We start from the raw sequence: 18,953 nt of genomic DNA on the forward strand, positions 1-18,953 counted from the left end.
CAGCTGCCTGGTCTTGATCCTTAGGAACTTACCCGGACCCTAGTCTTAGAGGGGTGTGTGGTGGTGTGTGGAGTGTGGTGTTTTGTGACTAAGGGTATTCGTATTACGCAATAGGCCCAGAATTGGTCTTGCCAAGTGGGCAGTGCTCTGAAACGGGGGACGGTTTGGGGGCGGTGCTGCGCGGACCCAGCCTCCTGCAGCTGGACAGGCGGGTGAGGCCACCCAGAAGCCCAGGATCGCTGTGGGCACGGCCGCTCCGGCCACGCTGCAGGTGAGGTCCGGGAGCCGAGGTTCCAAGCCCCTGGGGACGCCGGGGAGGGTCGGGCTGGCGAGCAGACCTTGCGGGGCGCGCGGGCGGCGCCTCCCCGCTCTCCAGGCGCGTCCTGGGCATCGCTGGGCGGCGGGACGGGCGCCCCTTCCCTGCGGGCCTTGTCGGGCAGAAGGCAGAAGGGGGCTCCGAAAACGGACTGAAGCCGCTCAGCGAACTTGGGGTCCAGCGCAGAACAAGGACCTCGCGCAAGCATTTTTGGGGTGTGGGTTTGGGTTTTTTTCTTTTAGTTTGGAGCCACACCCAAGGTTACTCCAGGCCCCGCGCTCAGAAATCCTTGGCAGGCTCAGGCACAGGCTCAGGAAGCAGCTGGGACGCAGATCTGCTTTTGAAATGGAGCCTGACCCATTGTTTCGTGGCTCCCCAAGGCCCAACCCCAGACCCGCTGAGCCCGCGCCACATGCAGAGCCCCAACTGCAGGGTCAGTGCATGACCTCAACTCTCCTGTCACCCCACGGACAGTTCGGGGAGCTCCCCAGAGGCCAGACCCCACGGGAACGTAGGGCTCGCCCTCCTGGCCTTTGGCCTCTAAATGGACCTGCCCATGCATGGTGTTGGCCTAGCACGTTGCTGACCTGGGTTTGATCCCCGACAGCCCATAGGATCCTAGAGCATCACCTGAGTGATCCCTGAGCACCAATGGGTGTGACCTAAAACGAAAAATCAAAACCTGATCTGCAGACCCTGGGGCCCCAAATCCCACAGTCCCTGGTCCTGCTAGCCAAACCCGTCTCCGACTGCCCCTTCAGCCCTCCCTGCACAGAGCTAGACCTTTTGTCCAACTGTCCTGTTCCCTGGAAAGCTAGCCAAAGTCCTGTTGTCCCCACAGTGCCAGCCGGCCTGGGCTCGTGTCCGACCTCCCTCGGCTGTTCTCACACGGACTGCTGGTCTTTCAAGGTCTGGCTGAAATGCCATCAGAGCAGACCTGACCTGCTGTCCGAGTCACCTGAATCCAGCACCCACCATGACTGGATGGCTGTGCACCTGGGTGCTTGCATGCGCATGAGCGCCCTTTGCACCCTTTGACTGGCACACAAGGGGATGGGGGTTGGGAAAGGCAATTACCTCCTACATTTCCCAGAGCCCCGAGACACCTGGTTGGTTGCCAGTGCTGGCAGTGATTTGGGGATACCAAGAGGTACCCTGGGAAGAACTTGATCCTATTTACTTATGGGATAGTTGGGTGGGGTAGCCCACCAAGTGCTTGAATACATCTGCTCTTTCCAGAACACAGCATGGCTATTGTCATCCTCCCAGGAAGACCCCTCCCCACCCTCTTTGTCCTGCTCCTTCTCATGTCAGTGGGTTTGGGCCTCACAGTCCCACCCCTGCTCACCCCTTACCCTCAAGTCTCTCTCCCTGGTTTCAACCCTCTGCTCCAAATACAGCTGTTTCCCTGACATTGAACTTACTGGACACTGGTGGTACTCAGCTCCTTTCTAGGTGACAGGATCATCACCCAAGGGACCGTAGTGAGGAGCTGGAGGGGGTCTGGGGCAGAGACTCCACAGGAGAGCCCAGGCTTCATGGTCCTCAGTAGCCTGTGAACGTGAGAAGAAATCCGATCTCAGGACACTGAGTTGGACGGGCTGGAGGAGGCTGTGGTTGGCGTCTCTTTAGGCCACACATTAGGCATCTTGGCAGCGAGGACAGACATTACTCATTACTCATCGGGAGGTGGACACAGCCTCGGACAAACTGAGGCTGGGGGTGGGGAGAGTGCTGAGCAGTCTAACCTAACCCTAACCCTATCCCACCCCAGATTGAAGCCCAGGGAGCCGGAAGAGCGGCCAGCCGGTTGGTGTTCCCCAGCACTGCCAATTGCCCTGTGAAGCCAGAAAAAAGGTATGGATGTCCCAAGACCATCTGGGATCTGGGAGACTTGAGAACCGTAACTGTGTGGGGTCTAGGTAGAAAGTGGGTGTATGAGCTGGACTGACTGAGCTTGGGGCAGAGTCAATGGGAAGGGACAATGTGACCGTTAGGGTGTGTGGGTTGAGGGTACCATAATGAGCTGATAGTTCATGTGTCATTTACCTTGTCCCACTTCCAAGGGGCTGATCACAGTGACCCACAGGCTGCCTATGTAGAGGTGAAGGTCACTGCAGAGGAAACAGTGACAGCCCCCCCCCTTCTGGAAAAATCTCAAAACTTAAATTAGGGGAACAGTAGACCAGGCCAAGTCCAAAGTCCTGGTTCCCCTTCAGACCTAAATAAGCAGGAGCTCGGGTGGGAAGGGGTTACATCCCTGTCCACCACTTCGAGAGGAAGGCCCAGAAGAGGACAGGAGGTTCTGGAAACCCAGTACACCCCTCTGAACCCTCCAGATACACCCCTGCTGCATGGTCACACCCTGAATCTGACTGGGACACAAAGGCAAAGTCAGCTTCCTTCTAACAAGAGCTGGAAGCAGTCCTGACTTGCTGACACATGACTGTTCTGCCCTGCAGGTGCCTACACAGCCATGGCACTGCTGACCGGAGACACAGTGGCCCCCCTGGCCGTGGCCCTGGCCATCTTCTTCCTCCTCCTGGACCTCGTGCACAGGAGAGCACGCTGGGCCCCTCGCTACCCACCAGGCCCCAAGGCCCTGCCTGGGCTGGGCAATATGCTACAAATTGATTTCCAGGACATGCCCAACAGCATGGGCCGGGTAAGGGGGATGGTGGGGGCATCACACATCTGACATTCCCTGAGTCCTCTGAGTCCTGAATGCAAGTCCCAGGTGGGAGGACCTGGACCAGAGAGGAGGCAGGTAGGACAGGCTTCTTTGGGGGAACAGAAGCATGCAGTACAGGCCTGAGGACAGCTTGGACTCTGCCTGAAAGGTTAGAGAGGCAAAGGCCAGCTAACAGGGGGTGGGGTGGGGAGTGCACTTGTTGGGGAACAAGGGTGAGGAGGGAGGGGATCAGGCAGCGCAGGTAGGAGAGGTGCTGTGACCTGGGTCCTATCACTGGTTTCTGGGGGCCCTTGGTCCTCACCTCTCTGCACTGTGACTTTAGTCCCTATCTGTAAATGAGGCACTGGCTTCTCTTACTGACAACTTGGTGACACAGGGAGTCCTAGCTGGAAGGCCCGTCCCAAGCGCTGCTCTATGCAAGGTGATGTTACCAGGAAAGCCCTTCAACTGACGAAAGCCCTTGCTCCTTGGCCTGCAGCTGCAGAGACGCTTCGGGGATGTGTTCAGCCTGCAGATGGCCTGGACGCCTGTGGTCGTGCTCAACGGGCTGGTGGCAATGCGTGAGGCGCTGGTGCACCAGAGCGAGGACACCTCTGACAGACCGTCTGCACCCACCTATGAGCACCTGGGCTTCAATTCCCATGCTGAAGGCAAGGAGACAGTTGACAGCAATCAGGAACAGGGGGTGGAGCACAACCTGCACTTGGGGCTTGGCAGAGCAAGGTCATGATTAGTGGGTGTGAAGGAGCATGAAGTGGAAGAGGGCAGCACCTATAGAGATCAGGGAGGAGGGTGACCAGGTCAGCTTGGGTCTGGTAGGAGGAAGAGGTCAGTGAGAGGGCAAAACCCTCTGGGGTAGAAAAGGTGTCAAACTGGGAGAAACAAGAATGGGAGAAGCTTCCAGAGGCAAGGTGCACTTAGTGCCTGCAAAGGTGAGCCCAGAACCAGCTGAGAGTGGAGGCCATGGGAAGGACCAGGACTGCATGCAGCATGGGGGCTCCAATAGCTGGTGCCTGTGGTGGGCAGGAAGCTCCCAGGGTGAGGTTCTGGGACTTGTCAGCTCATGGGGGGCGGGGCACAGCTGAGTGGCAACAGGGGGAGAGGCTGAGGGCTGGCACCAGGTACCCAGAATCTAGTCCAGATACCTGCCCCGTCCCCAGGCGTAATTCTAGCACGCTACGGGCAAGCATGGCGCGAGCAGCGGCGATTCTCTCTGTCCACCATGCGAAACTTCGGCCTGGGTAAGAAGTCACTGGAGCAGTGGTTGACCGAGGAGGCCGGCTACCTCTGTGAGGCCTTCAATGACTATGCAGGTGAGTGCAAGTACGGAGGCACAGGTAGGGGAGGGAAAGTGGGACTGAGGGAGGAAGGCGAGCACTGACCTGCATTGCCCCTTCAGGACGCCCCTTTAGCCCCAAAGTCCTTCTGAATAAAGCTGTGAGCAACGTGATCTCCTCCCTCATTTACGCACATCGCTTTGAGTACCAAGACCCACGTTTCATCAAGCTGCAGCAGCTAATGGACATTTCTCTGAAGGAGGACTCGGGCTTCTTGCGAGAGGTGCGGGGAGACCTCTCCAGAGCTGACAGGCACATCCATGGAGCTTCCCCAGGCTCAGGACGTTACAGGGCTGGAGAGATGTCCAGGCTGGGGGTCCTGGGCCTCCTTCATGAGCTGAGGACCAATGCATGTGGAGTTCAGATCTCTTCCCGATCACGGGCACTTAGGGGACTCACTTAGGGATAATCAGGGAAGGTGCACGGCAGGCTCAGAAGCACAGGAAGGACCCCGTGATCTCATTCTGTGCCCCACTCCCAGGTCCTGAATTTTATTCCGGTGCTTCTGAAAATTCCTGGGCTCCCTGCCAAGGCCTTCCCAGGGCTGACTGCCTTGCTGAACATGTTGGATGAGCTGATCACTGAGAACAAGCAGAGCCGGGACCCCACTGAGGCACCTCGAAACCTGATTGATGCCTTCCTGGATGAAGTGAAGGTGAGAGTTTGGGGCACAGTCAATGTGGTGAAAGTGGGGTAGGGACTGTGAATGACCCGATGACCAGGAGTGAGGTATTTGGGGTCAGAATGGGCATCTCCTCCTTCCACCCCTGAGCCTCTTCTCTGTTTGGCCCAGGCCAAAGGGAACCCCAGTAGCAGCTTCAACGATGCCAACCTGCGCATGGTGATAGCCGACTTGTTTACTGCCGGGATGGTGACCACCTCAACCACACTGGTCTGGGCCCTGCTGCTCATGATCCTGCACCCCGAAGTACAGCGTGAGCCTGACTGGGATTTGGGGGGCAGTAACAAGGGAGTAAGCACACAGCCCAAACTCTGAATTTGGCTGGCCAGGAGTTCAGAAGGCAGCTCAGCCTCCTCTTCTGTACCATTAAAGGTCAAAAGCAGGCCTGAGCATAGTCTCTGATGCGTGGGGAACCCCTGTCTGTCCAGGCCGTGTCCAGCAGGAGATCGATGAAGTGATAGGGCAGGCACGGCCACCAGAGATGGGGGATCAGGCCCGCATGCCCTACACCATGGCCGTGATCCACGAGGTGCAGCGTTTTGGGGATCTCCTCCCTATGGGAATACCCCACATGACATCCCGCGACATTGAAATCCAGGGCTTCCTCATCCCTAAGGTAAGCCTGTGACCCCCTCAGCCTTACACACTGTAAGCATCCTGTGAGCACCTGCATGTCCGATGTCAGGCAGGATACAGCCCCAGCCCCAACAATCTTTCAAGGTTACCAAGTGCACAAAGCAATTTGCCCCATCCATAATGTCCTTCTCAGTGGGAAGATGAATAAAAATGGGACCCTGAGGCTGAAGGGGGTCCTTGTCTGCAGGGACCAGAGGTAGTAACTCTCTTGGGGAGGTGTGTCCCCATTCTTCTCAGGGGAAGAGAAGATAACCTGACCACCAGGGAGCTCAAGTAGAGGTGACTGGCCTCATGTTGCCTGACCTCTGTCCCCAGGGAACAACGCTGCTCACCAACCTGTCGTCGGTGCTGAAGGACGAGAGTGTCTGGGCAAAGCCCCACCGCTTCCACCCGGAGCACTTCCTGGATGCCCAGGGCCACTTCGTGAAGCACGAGGCCTTCATGCCCTTCTCTGCAGGTGCTTGCATGTCCCCAGCTCTGTCTGTGTCTCCTCAGGGTCCTGGAGGGGAGGAACACCAGAACCCCAGGATCACTGAGCCCATTTCCACCACAGGTCGCCGCGCGTGCCTTGGGGAGCCCTTGGCTCGGATGGAGCTCTTCCTCTTTTTCACCGTCCTCCTGCAGCGCTTCAACTTTGAAGTGCCCGCCGATCAGCCCCGCCCCAGTGACCATGGTGTGTTTGCCACTGTGAGGACCCCAGTGCCTTATGAGCTCTGTGCTGTGTCTCGGTAAGGGGGACACCCAGACCCCACTTGCTTCTTTGCTGTGGATCAAATGCTCAATAAACAAGCCCAGGTCCCAGCCTGATCTGACTCCACCTTGTCTATGTCTCTTCACTTTGGGTCTCACACCTCGCCCTATTGAATGAAACCTGACACCCAGACCACCTCACAGATGGGTATACTGAGGCTCAGGGTGACCACTTACTTACCCGACCACTTCTTGATACTCCGGAGAACCAGCACTGGCTTCCCAGCTGTGCCTGAGTACTGAAGTCTGAGTCCTTGGTCCATGAGGAACATTGAGTGAACTTCTGATGTGAGCAGGCCAAAATCTTGAATGAGGGAGGAGCTGGCAGACTTTCATCTTATGGGGATCCATAGTTGGGTTCAGAAGATGAATCAGAGATGATACTGTCGGGGCCAGAGAGATAGAATGGAGGTAAGGCATTTGCCTTGCATGCAGAAGGACAGTGGTTCAAATCCCGGCATCCCCTATAGTCTCCCAAGTCTGCAAGGAGAGATTTCTGAGCGTAGCACCAGGAGTAACCCCTGAGTGCTGCCGATAGTGACCCCAAAACAAACAAACAAAAACAAACAAACTAAAAAAAGAACAACAACAACAAAAAATATGATGCTGTCTCTGCACCCACTGTTCTGCATCCTTGGTGGGGTCCACCCAGACTAGACACACACAGCTACCTCCACGCTCAGCCTCACCCTGAAAGATCAAAAGGTCAAGGTCCCCCACAGTCAGTGTTCCAAGACTGTGCTGTGTCTCATGACTTCTGTGCACAGACTGCCATGCCCAGCCACCCAGCATGAGTCCCAACACTCGGGATGTCAATATTAATACTTCTCTGGGAAAGTTATCCCTCTGATTTAATGTATTTCAGTGAAGGCTGCCCCTGGTTTGTGGCTCAGACACCAATGTACTCTTCTCTGTTTAGCATCTGTTAGTGTATAAAGTAACAACTACACAACATGAAGTGCCTTGTGTTTCCAAATGCACTTGAAGTTCCCCCCCTGACTTCAGGCATGAAGTACAGCCATCACCACCAGCTTTCCCAAGAACCTTCCTCACAAGCATGGTGGCCGGAGCAATAACACAACGGTAGCATGTTTGCCTTGCACACAGATGTCCCGGGACAGACCTGGCTGGGTTCGTTCCTCGGCATTCCATATGGTCCCCAAGAGCGACTTCTGAGCGCACAGCCAGGAGTAAGCCCTGATCGCCAACGAGTGTGGCCAAAACAAAACAAGAACCTTCCTCACCTGGCATCTCAGGAGCTCTGTCCACACAGACACTAGCTCCCTTCCCTGCTGCCAGCCCTAGCACCATCTAGGTGTCTCTGTGGATGTCACAGCTAGAGGAAATGGAGTTATCTGATGATCATTTCACAGTCCTCAGTCTCCAGAACTGTCCTGTGAAGGTTGAATACAACTAGAGGCCTGGATCTCTGCTTTCAGCACTGTGGAGACAGCTGCTCTGAACATGAGATGCAAAGTTTCTGTAGAGACACTACATTTATTCTGGGTGATCTATACCCAAAGATAAATTGTTATATTATATAGTTATTATTCTGACCAGAATAACCTACATTTAATTATTATAAACAGATATCATTATCAATCAATTCCTTATTATTATTATTATTATTATTATTATTTTGGTTTTAGGGCCACACTCAGCAATGCTCAGGGGTTACTCCTGGCTCTATGCTCAGAAATCACTCCTGGCAGACTCAGGGGATGATATGGATGCCAGGAATTGAACCCAGATCTATCCTGGGTCAGCCACGTGCAAGGCAAATGCCCTACCACTGTGCTATCATCACTCCGTCCCCATCCTGATTAACTTTAATAAAATTTTTAATTGAATCACAATGAGATAGTTACAAAATTATGATTTTTTTTTAGTCATAAAATGTTCGACACCCTTAACCAGTGCACATATCTGCGCCAAGTCCCCATTTTCCTCCCACTGTCCTCTCTGCCCTCACAGCCGCCTGTCTCTATGGCAGACATTTTACTTCTCTCTCTTTTCCTTTTATTTCTTTTAACAGTTGTTTGCAATATTGTTATTGCTATCATACTTATTACGTTATCTCCTTTCATCATCCATATCTTGCTCAGAGCGATCATTTTCACTTTCATATCATAGTGTTCTCATCTCTGCTCTAACTGCGCTCTCCCGCTATTTGGCAAGGTCCTACGTGAACTCATCTCTATTGTCTTCGGATAGTAACATTATACTCTCCTTCTTTTATACTCCACAAATAAATGTTCCCATTCTATGTCTGTCCCTCTCCCTCTTTCTCATGTCAGTCAGCATATTACTCTCCATATTCATCCAAATATACTGTATTTATTTGAGTATAAATCGCACAATTTTCTACCAAAAAAAGAAATCAAAGTTTGGGTGTTCGTTATAAACGAGGGCTGGGGTGGCGTGGCAGTGGCGGCCGGTCCAATGAGGGCACAGGCGAATTGTAAGTTCGCACTGTGCCTTTTTCGGGCTACAACCACACACTGTACGCGAGGGCACAGAAAAAAAAATCCTCAAGAAACCTGGCCTATCTCTCGTGACATTCTGGGTTCAAACATCATGGGAAGACATACCAAAAGAAATGATCATCAAAAGTTTTTTGAAGACAGGCATCAGCAATAAAATCGACGGTACAGAAGACGACCTGCTGTGGAATTCAGACTCAGAAGAAAGCGAAGAAACTGGAGAAACAGATGTTCCTGCCAACTGGAACACTGATGAAAAACTAACTCGAGAAGAATGGGAACAACTTTTTAGTGTATCTGATGATGAATCTGACTTGAAGCATTTTAAATAAATATTGTTATCGGTAATTTTATTTCGGTATTGTGTTTATACCAGTTTACGTTGTCAATAAATTGTTTTTATTATTGGCCGCACGTATTCAACAACGTTTTTTTTTTTTGTCAATTACAATGCTTGGCGTGAAACAAAATTTTATACCGATTTTTAATGGAAAATTAGGGGTGCGCGTTATACATGGGTGCGCGTTATACTCGAATAAATATGGTTAGCAAACTTGATGACTTCACGTTTTCCTAAAGGCTGTGTAGTATTCTACTGTGTAGTTCTGCCACAGTTTCTTTCTCCACTCATCTGCTCTTGGGCCCTTGAGTTGTTTCCAGATTCTGGCTCTTGTGACTACTACTACAACAAATGTAGGAGTGTTTTTCTGCATTTGTTTTTGGGACCTGTGTTTTTTTGGTTTATTGGTTTTTGGGTCAGCACTCAGGGTTACTCCTGGCTCTATGCTCAGAAATCGCTCCTGGCAGGCATGGGGAACCATATGGGATGCCGGGATTCAAACCACAGTTCTTCTGCATGCAAGGCAAATGCCTTCTCTTCATGCTATCTCTCCGGACCCCCTGTTTTTTTCTTTTGTTTTGTTTTGTTCTACAAGGAGTAGTATGGCTGAGTTATATGGGAGCTTAATTTCTAGTTTTTGAGGTATGTCCATATTTTCCTTCCCACAGACTGAACTAGTCGACATTCCCACCAAGCAGTGCATATCATCCCTTTCTCCTGGCACCCATCCAGCACCGGTTGTTCTTGTTCTCTTGATGTGTGCCAGTCTCTGTGGTGTGAGATGCGATCCATTGCTGTTTTGATTTGCATCTCCCTGGTGACTAATGATGTGGAGCATTTTTCACGTGCCTTTTGGCCATCTGTATCTCTTCATCTCTTACTATTTTTGGATGTTTCTTTTTCTTGTTAAGTTCTAGCAGAGCCTTTATATAACTTATTACATATTAACCTGTAATCAGATTGGTATTGGGTGAATAGTTTCTCTCATTCTTTTTTTTTTAATAGTTTCTCTCATTCTGTGAGGAGTCCTTGCATCCTGGTCACTGTTTCCTTTGAGGTGCAGAAGCTTCTTAGTTTAATGTAGTCCCAATTGTTTATCATTGCTTCCACTTGCTTGGACAATGGTATTTCATCCTTGAAGATGCCTTTAGCTTTAATGTCTGTCTCCAAGACAGACAAGATATTCTGTGTACATTTTCATTTATGTACCAGTCTCAGGTTAGATATCAAGGTCTTAAATTTATTTATTTTGTTGGTTTATTTTTGGTTTTTGGGTTACACCCAGTAGCACTCAGGGGTTACTCCTGGCTCTATGCTCAGAAATCACTCCTGGCAGGCTCAGGGGACCATATGGGATGCCGGGATTCGAACCACTGTCCTTCTGCATGCAAGGCAAACACCTTACTTCCATGCTATCTCTCCAGCCCCTTTGATTTGATTTTTGTTCTTGTTCTTAAAGAGTGGTATGAGTTTACTGCATGCTGCTAACCAGTTTTCCCAAACCTTGTTGAAGGGGCTTTCTTTCTTCATTTTGCAATTTATTTATTTATTTATTTTTATTTTGGGGTCACATCTGGTGGTGCTCTGGGGTTACTCCTGGCTTTGTGCTCAGGAATCACTCCTGGCAGGGGTGGGGAACCATATAGGATGCCAGAATAAATCAGAGTTCGACTTTTGAGAAGTTCTAACTTGTCCATGGTTCTAATCAAAATAAGAACATCTTTTGGTGGGGATTGGGTCACATCTGGTGATGCTCAAGGGTTTCTTCTGGCTCTGTGCTCAGAAGTTGCTCCTGGCAGGCTCAAGGGACCATATGGGATGCCGGAATTCGAACCGAGGTTCATCCTGTATTGACCGTGTGCAAGGCAAAGGTCTCGCCACTGTGCTATCGCTCCAGCCCCAGAAATAAGAACATTCTAAACCTGTAAGAAAACAGTGCTTTCATCCAGAGAGAGATTCGTGTATGTTCTTTGTTGTAGAAAGCAGTGAGTTAGTAAGGGCCAGAAGGACCAACCCATGGTAGGAAGGTATGTCCATGCTGTTGTTTGCAAGGCAAATGCCCTACTACTGTGCTATTGCTCCAGCCTTTCATTTTGTATGTCTTACCCTTGATCATATACCTACTGGAGGGATTGTCTCAGGATATTCAAGTCTAGTCCATTAATCTGAGGGTCTGGCTTTATTCTAATACCATACTCTTCTAATTACTACTGTTTTATAATGGTTTAAATCTGAATTAAGTGATGCCTCTCATCTTTCCCAATAATTGCCTTTGTTATTCATGAAACTTTATAGTTCTATATGAATTTCAGGAGTAGTTAATCTCTTTCTTTCTAAAATTCCATGGGTAACCTTACAGGGATGCATTAAGTCTATACTTCTTGGGAAGTATTGCCATTTTTATGATGTTAATCCTCCCAATTCATGAGCAGGATATGTGTTTCCATTTTCTTGTGTCCTCTTTTATTTCTTGAAGCAGTTTGACATTTTCTTTTATAGGTCTTTCACGTCTTAAGCTAATTCCAAGGCACTTAATTTTTTGAGGAACAATTGTGAGTGAAATTCTTAAAAATATCTCCTTTCATTATTTGTATATAAGCCATATATGAAATTTTGCATATTAATTTTGTAGCCTGCCACCTTGCATACTAATTTACTGTTTCTAGAAGCTTTTTGTAGTCTTTTTTTTTTTTTTTTTTGGTTTTTGGGCCACACCCGGTGATGCTCAGGGGTTCCTCCTGGCTATGCGCTCAGAAGTCGCTCCTGGCTTGGGGGACCATATGGGGCGCCGGGGGATCGAACCGCGGTCTGTCCTAGGCTAGCGCAGGCAAGGCAGGCACCTTACCTCGAGCGCCACCGCCCGGCCCCTTTTTGTAGTCTTTAGGATTTGTCATGTTACCTGAAAACAGGGAGCGATTGACTTCTTTCTTCCTGTGTGAATGCCCTTGACATCTTTTTCTTGCCTAGTTGCTATGGCATATATTTCTAGTACTATACTGAATAGACATGGCAAGTGTAGGAAATTCTGTCTTATGCCGTATCGTAGAGGAAAGACTTTAAGTTCCCATTGAGTATAATGTTTGTTATGGGCTTGTGGTAGGTAAATGGCTTTGACTATATTGTAGGAAGTTCCTTCAATTCCTATCTTTTTTTTTTTTTGAATTATGAGAACAAAAGATGCAAAGAAAGCGGACAAGGTAAAGTTACAGTGGAAGGACAATCACCCATAACATAATTCTCAGAAGAAGTCCCCTTGCTGATATCTTAACTTTGAACTTTCAGCCAAAGAACATTAAGATAAATAAAGCAGAATCCATGTACAATTACTTTGTCCCTCAAGTCCCCAGATTGTAACACATTATAATATTTCTTAACAGCACACAAGGCAATCTAAAGCCATAAAACTTACGTAACTCCTTAAACATTAGAGGCATAGTATTTTTTACATTTCCATGTACATGCATATTAGCTTAAGTTAACCTCAAATTTTAAGTGGGGTTTTTTTTTAAGGATTAGAGTCAAAGGAGCACAGTAAAAACTGTGTTAGAGTGGCAATTGTTGTTTGCATAGGCCCACCAAAATATGAGAGGCGTGGAAAGGAATAACCTTGGCCTAAATACAAAGAGATCCTACCCCTGAAGTTTCCTGGCATAAGACCAACTCTAGGCTTTAGGCAAGTTATCGTCCTAAATTCCTATCTTGTTGAGAGTTTTTACCATGAATGGTGCTGAATTTTATCCAATGCTTTCTCTGCATCTGCTGATATGATGATTTTTCTTTTATTAAAATGATATATTGATGTAACCTCTCCCCCAACTTCCTGTCTATCTTACCTGGATGGGTGGGGCCTGTAGTTGGTAACAAAGGAATTGCCTCAGGGAGAAAGCAGAGAAGAGGGAGCAGAGAGATGCAGCAGGCAGAGAAGAGAGAAAGGTTGGGTGCAGAGAGGCTGATTAGCTTAGAAGCCATGTGAGATATGTACTTGGTGGTTAGGGCCTTAATAAATCTCTTGAACTTCATCTGACTACTATGTCATTTCCTCCCTATTACCTTGATACCTACAGACCCGCCAGGCCAAAGAGGCTGCCAGCGCAGGGCTGAGTCGAGAAAGGCCTCACCATCTATCCACCACCATCTAGGACTTTATACTTAATATTTAATACAACATATTATGTTGATTGAGTTGCATGCATTAAACCATCCAAGCATCTCTGGGCTGAATCCTACTTGGTTATGGTGTATAACCTTTTTGATAAATTGTTGAATTCCATTTGCTAGTATTTTGTTGAGGATCTTTGCATCTGTGTTCATCAAGGATATCAGCCTGTAATTCTCTTCCCTCCCCTTTCAGTCATGGTATTTCTTGTTTTCTTTTGGTATCATGCTGATGTTAGCTTCTTAGAAACTGGGAGGAAGTGTTTCTATTTCTTCAATGTCCTTGAAGAGCCTGAAAAGGATTGACCAGTAGGTCCTCTTTAAAGCTTTGAAAGAATTCACTAGTGAATTCATCTGGGTCTATCCTGGCTTTTGTTTTTGAGAAGCCTTTGGGTTGCCATTTCAATTTCCTCAACAGTGATAGGTCTGTTCAGGTATTCCACATTATCTTGGGAGGTCCTAGGAATCCAAGAATTTACCCATTTTTCTAGGTTCTCTAAATTCTCAAAGTAATCTCTGATTATCCTTTGAATTTCTGTAGTGTCTGTTGTGATATTCCCCTATCCCCTGCCTTTTTTTTTTTTTTCAAAGAATCAACTCTTGTTTTCTTCTGAATTTGGGGGAGGAGGGAAGGGAATCCATTAGATTCTGCTCTAAGTTTTATTATATCATTTCCCCTGCCTGCTATCAGTTTATTTTTCTGGTCATTTTCAAATTTCTTTTTTTTTTCTATTTTGTTTTGTTTTGGACCACATCTGGTGATGCTGAGGGGTTACTCCTGGATATGCACTCAGAAATCACTCCTGGCTCTGGGAACCATATGGGAAGTCAGAGATCGAACCTAGGTCCATCCTGGGCAGCAAGGCAAAAGTCCTACCACTGTGCTATTGCTCTGGCCCTCAAAATTTTGTTTTGTTTTGTTTTGTTTTGAGCCACACCTGGCAGCGCTCAGGGGTTACTCCTGGCTCTTTGCTCAGAAATCGCTCCTGGCAGGCTCAGGGGACCATACGGCATGCTAGGTATCGAACCAGGGTCAGTCCTGGGTAGGTCAAGTGCAAGGCACACTCTATCAGTGTGCTATGGCCCTGGCCTCTCATTTTACAATTTGTTTCTTTTTTAATTTATTTTTATTTCTTTTAATGTTTTTTTTTGGGGGGGCCACACTGGGTAATGCTCAGGGGAAATGCTCCTGGCTATGTGCTAAGAAATCATTCCTGGCTTGGGGGACCATATGGGACTCTGGGGATCGAATCGAGTCAGTTCTGAGTCAGCTGTGTGCAAGGCAAATGCCCTACCACTGCGCTACCACTGATGCTCCGGCACCATCATTTTCCAATTTCTTAAGCTATTCAGATAAATTATATGTAGGCCCTTTCATTATCATTATAACTTGCAAAGCTATAGATTTCCTTTTAATAGCGCATTTCCAGGGTCCCACAAATTCTGATAATTTGTGTCTTCATTTTCATTTGATTCCAGGAATCCTTTTTTTGTTGTTTTGGTTTTGGTTTTTGGGCCACACCTAGCAGTGCTCATGGGTTACTCCTGGCTCTGTGCTCAGAGATCACTCCTGACAGACCTGGGGGACCATATGGGATGCTGGGGATCGAACCCAGGTCTGTCCCAGGTCAGCCACATGCAAGGCCCTACCACTGTGCTATCACTCTGGCCCTTGATTCCAGAAATCTTGATTTCCTTTCTGATCAATTGTTCGATAGTGAGCTGCTTCATTTCTGGGTGTTAACATTGTTTCTGTTTGTAACTCACTTCCACTTTCAGTGCATCATTATCTGAGAAGATGGTTATCTTTGTTGTTTGTTTTTGTTTGGGGGCCACCTTTGGCAGCGCTTGGGGGTTACACCTGGCTCTGCACTCAGAAATTACTCCTGGCAGGCTTGGGAACCTTATGGAATGCCAGGGTAAACACTCTACCCTTTGTACTATCACTTGGCCCCTAGTTGATACAATTTTTATCCTCTTAATTTTATGGAGGCGTGTATTGTCCCAGCATGTGGCTTACCTTGGAGAATATCCTATGTGCACTGGATAAGAATGTATATTCAGCTTTTGTGGGGATTAAAAGCTATATACCTACTCAGATCTTCTCTTCCATTTCTTCCTTCAAAGCCAGTATATCCATCTTGAGTTTTAGCCTGTTTGATCTATCTAGAGCAAACAGCAGTATTGAAGCCTCCAACTACTGTGAGGTAAGTAGAGGCCTTTGGTATAGTTCCCATTTGTATCTATTCTCATTGTCTGCTTTTTCCCCTTCCCTGGGGCAAGGGGTTTTGTCTGGATCTCAATAAAGGGGAGGCAGGAAGGCTGAGGGGGAGAGCTATCATCTTTGCTTGTGGTTCCACATGATGGAGTGTGGATTATTTATTACAGAGTACTACAACCAGACCAACACCTCCTATCCTCCTCGTATAGGAGGTATGGGATTTCCCTTCCTTCCTTGGGGACAGTGGAACAATCAATCTGTACCCCTTCAAACTACTACTGTGTTGCTATTGACATCTTCAGTCAGATCAATTAGCAGTTAAGTATTTTGTTGGTCTCCACTGGGTGCACATATGTTTAGGAGTGTTATTTCTTCCTGGCATACATGTCCCTTGATTATTAAAAAAAATGACCCATTTTTTTTAAAAGGCTCAACATTTCTGAGCCTGAAGTTTATGTAATTTGATATTAGTATGGTAACTCCAGACCTTTTGTGTGTGTGTGTGTGTGTGTGTGTGTGTTTCGGGCCACACCCATTTGATGCTCAGGGGTAACTCCTGGCTAAGCGCTCAGAAATTGCCCCTGGCTTGGGGGGACCATATGGGACACCGGGGGATCAAACCAAGGTCCTCCTTGGCTAGCACTTGCAAGGCAGACACCTTACCTCTAGCGCCACCTCCCAGGCCCGAACTCCAGACGTGTGTGTGTGTGTGTGTGTGTGTGTGTGTGTGTGTGTGTGTGTGTGTGTGTGGTTTTTGGGTCACACCCGGCAGTGCTCAGGGGTTATTCCTGACTCCAGGCTCAGAAATTGCTCCTGGCAGGCACGGGGGACCATATGGGACGCTGGGATTCAAACCAATGACCTCCTGCATGAAAGGCCTTACCTCCATGCTATCTCTTCGGCCCCAAACTCCAGACTTTTTAAGGAGGCTGTTTATTTGAAGGATTGTCTTCTGACCTTTGACTTTGAGTTTGTATTTCCTTTGACCATTTAACATTTTTCTTGCTAGCAGAATGTTGGGTTCAATTTCTGATTCCTTTTTCCACTATGTCCAATGGTGCATTTAATTTATAGGCACTGAAATTATTGTCCTGGAATTTTTGCCATCTTTTTGTAGAAGTTTGGTGTGTTTGTGGGGTCTGTCTTGCATTAAAGAGCCCCCTTCAGCTCTTTTCAAGTTGGCTTTTGAGTCTATAAAGATACTAAGTTGCTTATTTGTGAAGCTGCACATCCTTCCATCAAATCTAAATGAGAGTCTGACAAGGCAAAGAATTCTTGGTGAGGCATTAATTTCGTTGACTTTTTTAACTATATAATACCACTGCTTTGAGCCTGAAGGGGTGCTTTGTTAAATCTACTTTGAATCTTACTGTAGAATATTGAAAGTGTCAAGGTAAGAAAGGGAATATACATTTAAAGGATAAACTTTAAGATTTAAGAGGGGCCGGAGAGATAGCATGGAGGTAAAGCATTTGCCTTTCATGCAGAAGGTCAGTAGTTTGAATCCCAGCATCCCTGAGCCTGCCAGGAGTGATTTCTGAGTGTAGAGCCAGGAGTAACCCCTGAGCACTGCCGGGTGTGACCCAAAAAACAAAAAAAAAAAAACAAACAAACAAAAAAAAGGTTTGAAAGAATTTATTACTGAATCCATCTGGACCTGGGCTTTTGTTTTGGGGGAAACTTTTGTTTACCATTTTAATTTCTTCAGTACTGATGGGCCTGTTTACAACTGCTAGATTATCCTGGTATAACAGTGGAAGATTATTATTAGAGTCCAAGAATTTATCCATTTCTTCCAGGTTCTCATGTTTTGTGGCATAGAGTTTCTCTAAGTAGTCTCTGAATACCCTTTGAATCTCTGCAGTATCTGTAGTGATCTTCCCCTTTTCATTTCTAAAACGCATTATCAAGTTTTCTCCCTCTCTTTGTGAGTTTTGCCAATGGTCTATCAATCTCGTTTATTTTTTCAAAGAATCAACTTCTGCTTTCATTGATCTTTCGGATTGCTTTTTGGGTTTCCACTTCATTGATTTCTTCTCTCAACTTAGTCATTTTCTTCTGTCTCCCTATTTTTGGTTCCTTTTTTATCTTTTTCTAATTCTATAAGCTGCAACATTAAGCTATTCATGTATGCTCCTTCTTCCTTCCTGATGTGTGCTTGCAAAGCTATAAATTTTCCTCTCAGTACCGCTTTTGCTGTATCCCATAGGTTCTGATAGTATTTTCATTGTCATTTGTTTCCAGGAAAGTTTTGATTTCCTCTTGGACCCACTGGTTCTTCAGTAGTAGACTTTTCAATTTCCATCTGTTATTTTTTCTTGTGTGTCCCTTTGTAGTTCACATCTAACATCAGAGCCTGTGGTCAGCAAAGGTAGCCTGCAAAATTTCTATCCTCTTGATTTTATGGAGGTATGTTTTATATGCCAGCATGTGGTCTGTCCTGGAGAATGATCCATGTATGTTGGAAAAGAATGTGTATCCAGGTTCCTGAGGAAGGAGTGACCTATATATATCTACTAGGCCTCTTTCTTCCATTTCTCTTTTCAGGTCCAGTATATATGTGTGTGTGTTTGTGTGTGTGTGTGTGTGTGTGTGTGTGTGTGTGCAAGGCCACACCTGGCGTTGCTCAGGGGTTACTCCTGGCTGTCTGCTCATAAATAGCTCCCAGATCCAGTATATTTTTGTTGGACTTCAATCTGGTTGACCTATCAAGTGTTAACAGGTCCGTGTTGAGGTCTCCCACAATTATTGCATTATTATTAATATCCTTTTTCAGGTTTGTCAACAATTGTATTAAATACTTTGCTGGTCCCTCATTGGGTGCATATATGTTTAGGAGAGTGATTTCTTCCTGCTGTACATATCCCTTGATTAGTACAAAATGTCCATCTTTGTCCCTTACAACTTTTCTGAGTTTAAAGTTTGTGTCATCTGATATTAGTATGGCCACTCCAGCTATTTTAAGGGTGTTGTATGTTTGGTGGGATGATTTTCCTCCAGCCTTTGATTTTGAGTCTATGTCTGTTCTGACTATTCAGGCATGTTTCTTGTAGGCAGCAGAAGGTTGGGCTCAGTTTTTTGATCCATTTCGCCACTCTGTGACTCTTTTTTTGGGGGGGGGGGCCACACCCGGCGGTGCTCAGGGGTTACTCCTGGCTGTCTGCTCAGAAATAGCTCCTGGCAGGCACGGGGAACCATATGGGACACCAGGATTCGAACCAACCACCTTAGGTCCTGGATCGGCTGCTTGCAAGGCAAACACCGCTGTGCTATCTCCCTGGGCCCACACTCTGTGACTCTTAACGGGTGCATTTAGTTCATTGACATTGAGAGAGATAATT

At 47.4% G+C, this 18,953-nt stretch overlaps 1 protein-coding gene across 1 annotated transcript; it reads left to right on the forward strand.

Annotated features, from left to right (window-relative positions):
- The first annotated feature begins 212 nt into the window (after positions 1-212).
- On the forward strand, positions 213-6,470 carry LOC126006364 (cytochrome P450 2D14-like). The gene is made up of 10 exons (XM_049771759.1): positions 213-271; positions 2,779-2,981; positions 3,487-3,658; positions 4,169-4,321; positions 4,408-4,568; positions 4,827-5,006; positions 5,139-5,280; positions 5,456-5,643; positions 5,979-6,120; positions 6,217-6,470. Exons 2-10 carry the CDS (start codon positions 2,793-2,795, stop codon positions 6,393-6,395), a joined length of 1,506 nt encoding a protein of 501 aa, XP_049627716.1. The 5' UTR covers positions 213-271; positions 2,779-2,792; the 3' UTR covers positions 6,396-6,470.
- The last annotated feature ends 12,483 nt before the right edge of the window (positions 6,471-18,953 follow it).

Source organism: Suncus etruscus, chromosome 4 (assembly GCF_024139225.1).
Source record: "Suncus etruscus isolate mSunEtr1 chromosome 4, mSunEtr1.pri.cur, whole genome shotgun sequence".
Classification (NCBI taxonomy): domain Eukaryota; kingdom Metazoa; phylum Chordata; class Mammalia; order Eulipotyphla; family Soricidae; genus Suncus; species Suncus etruscus.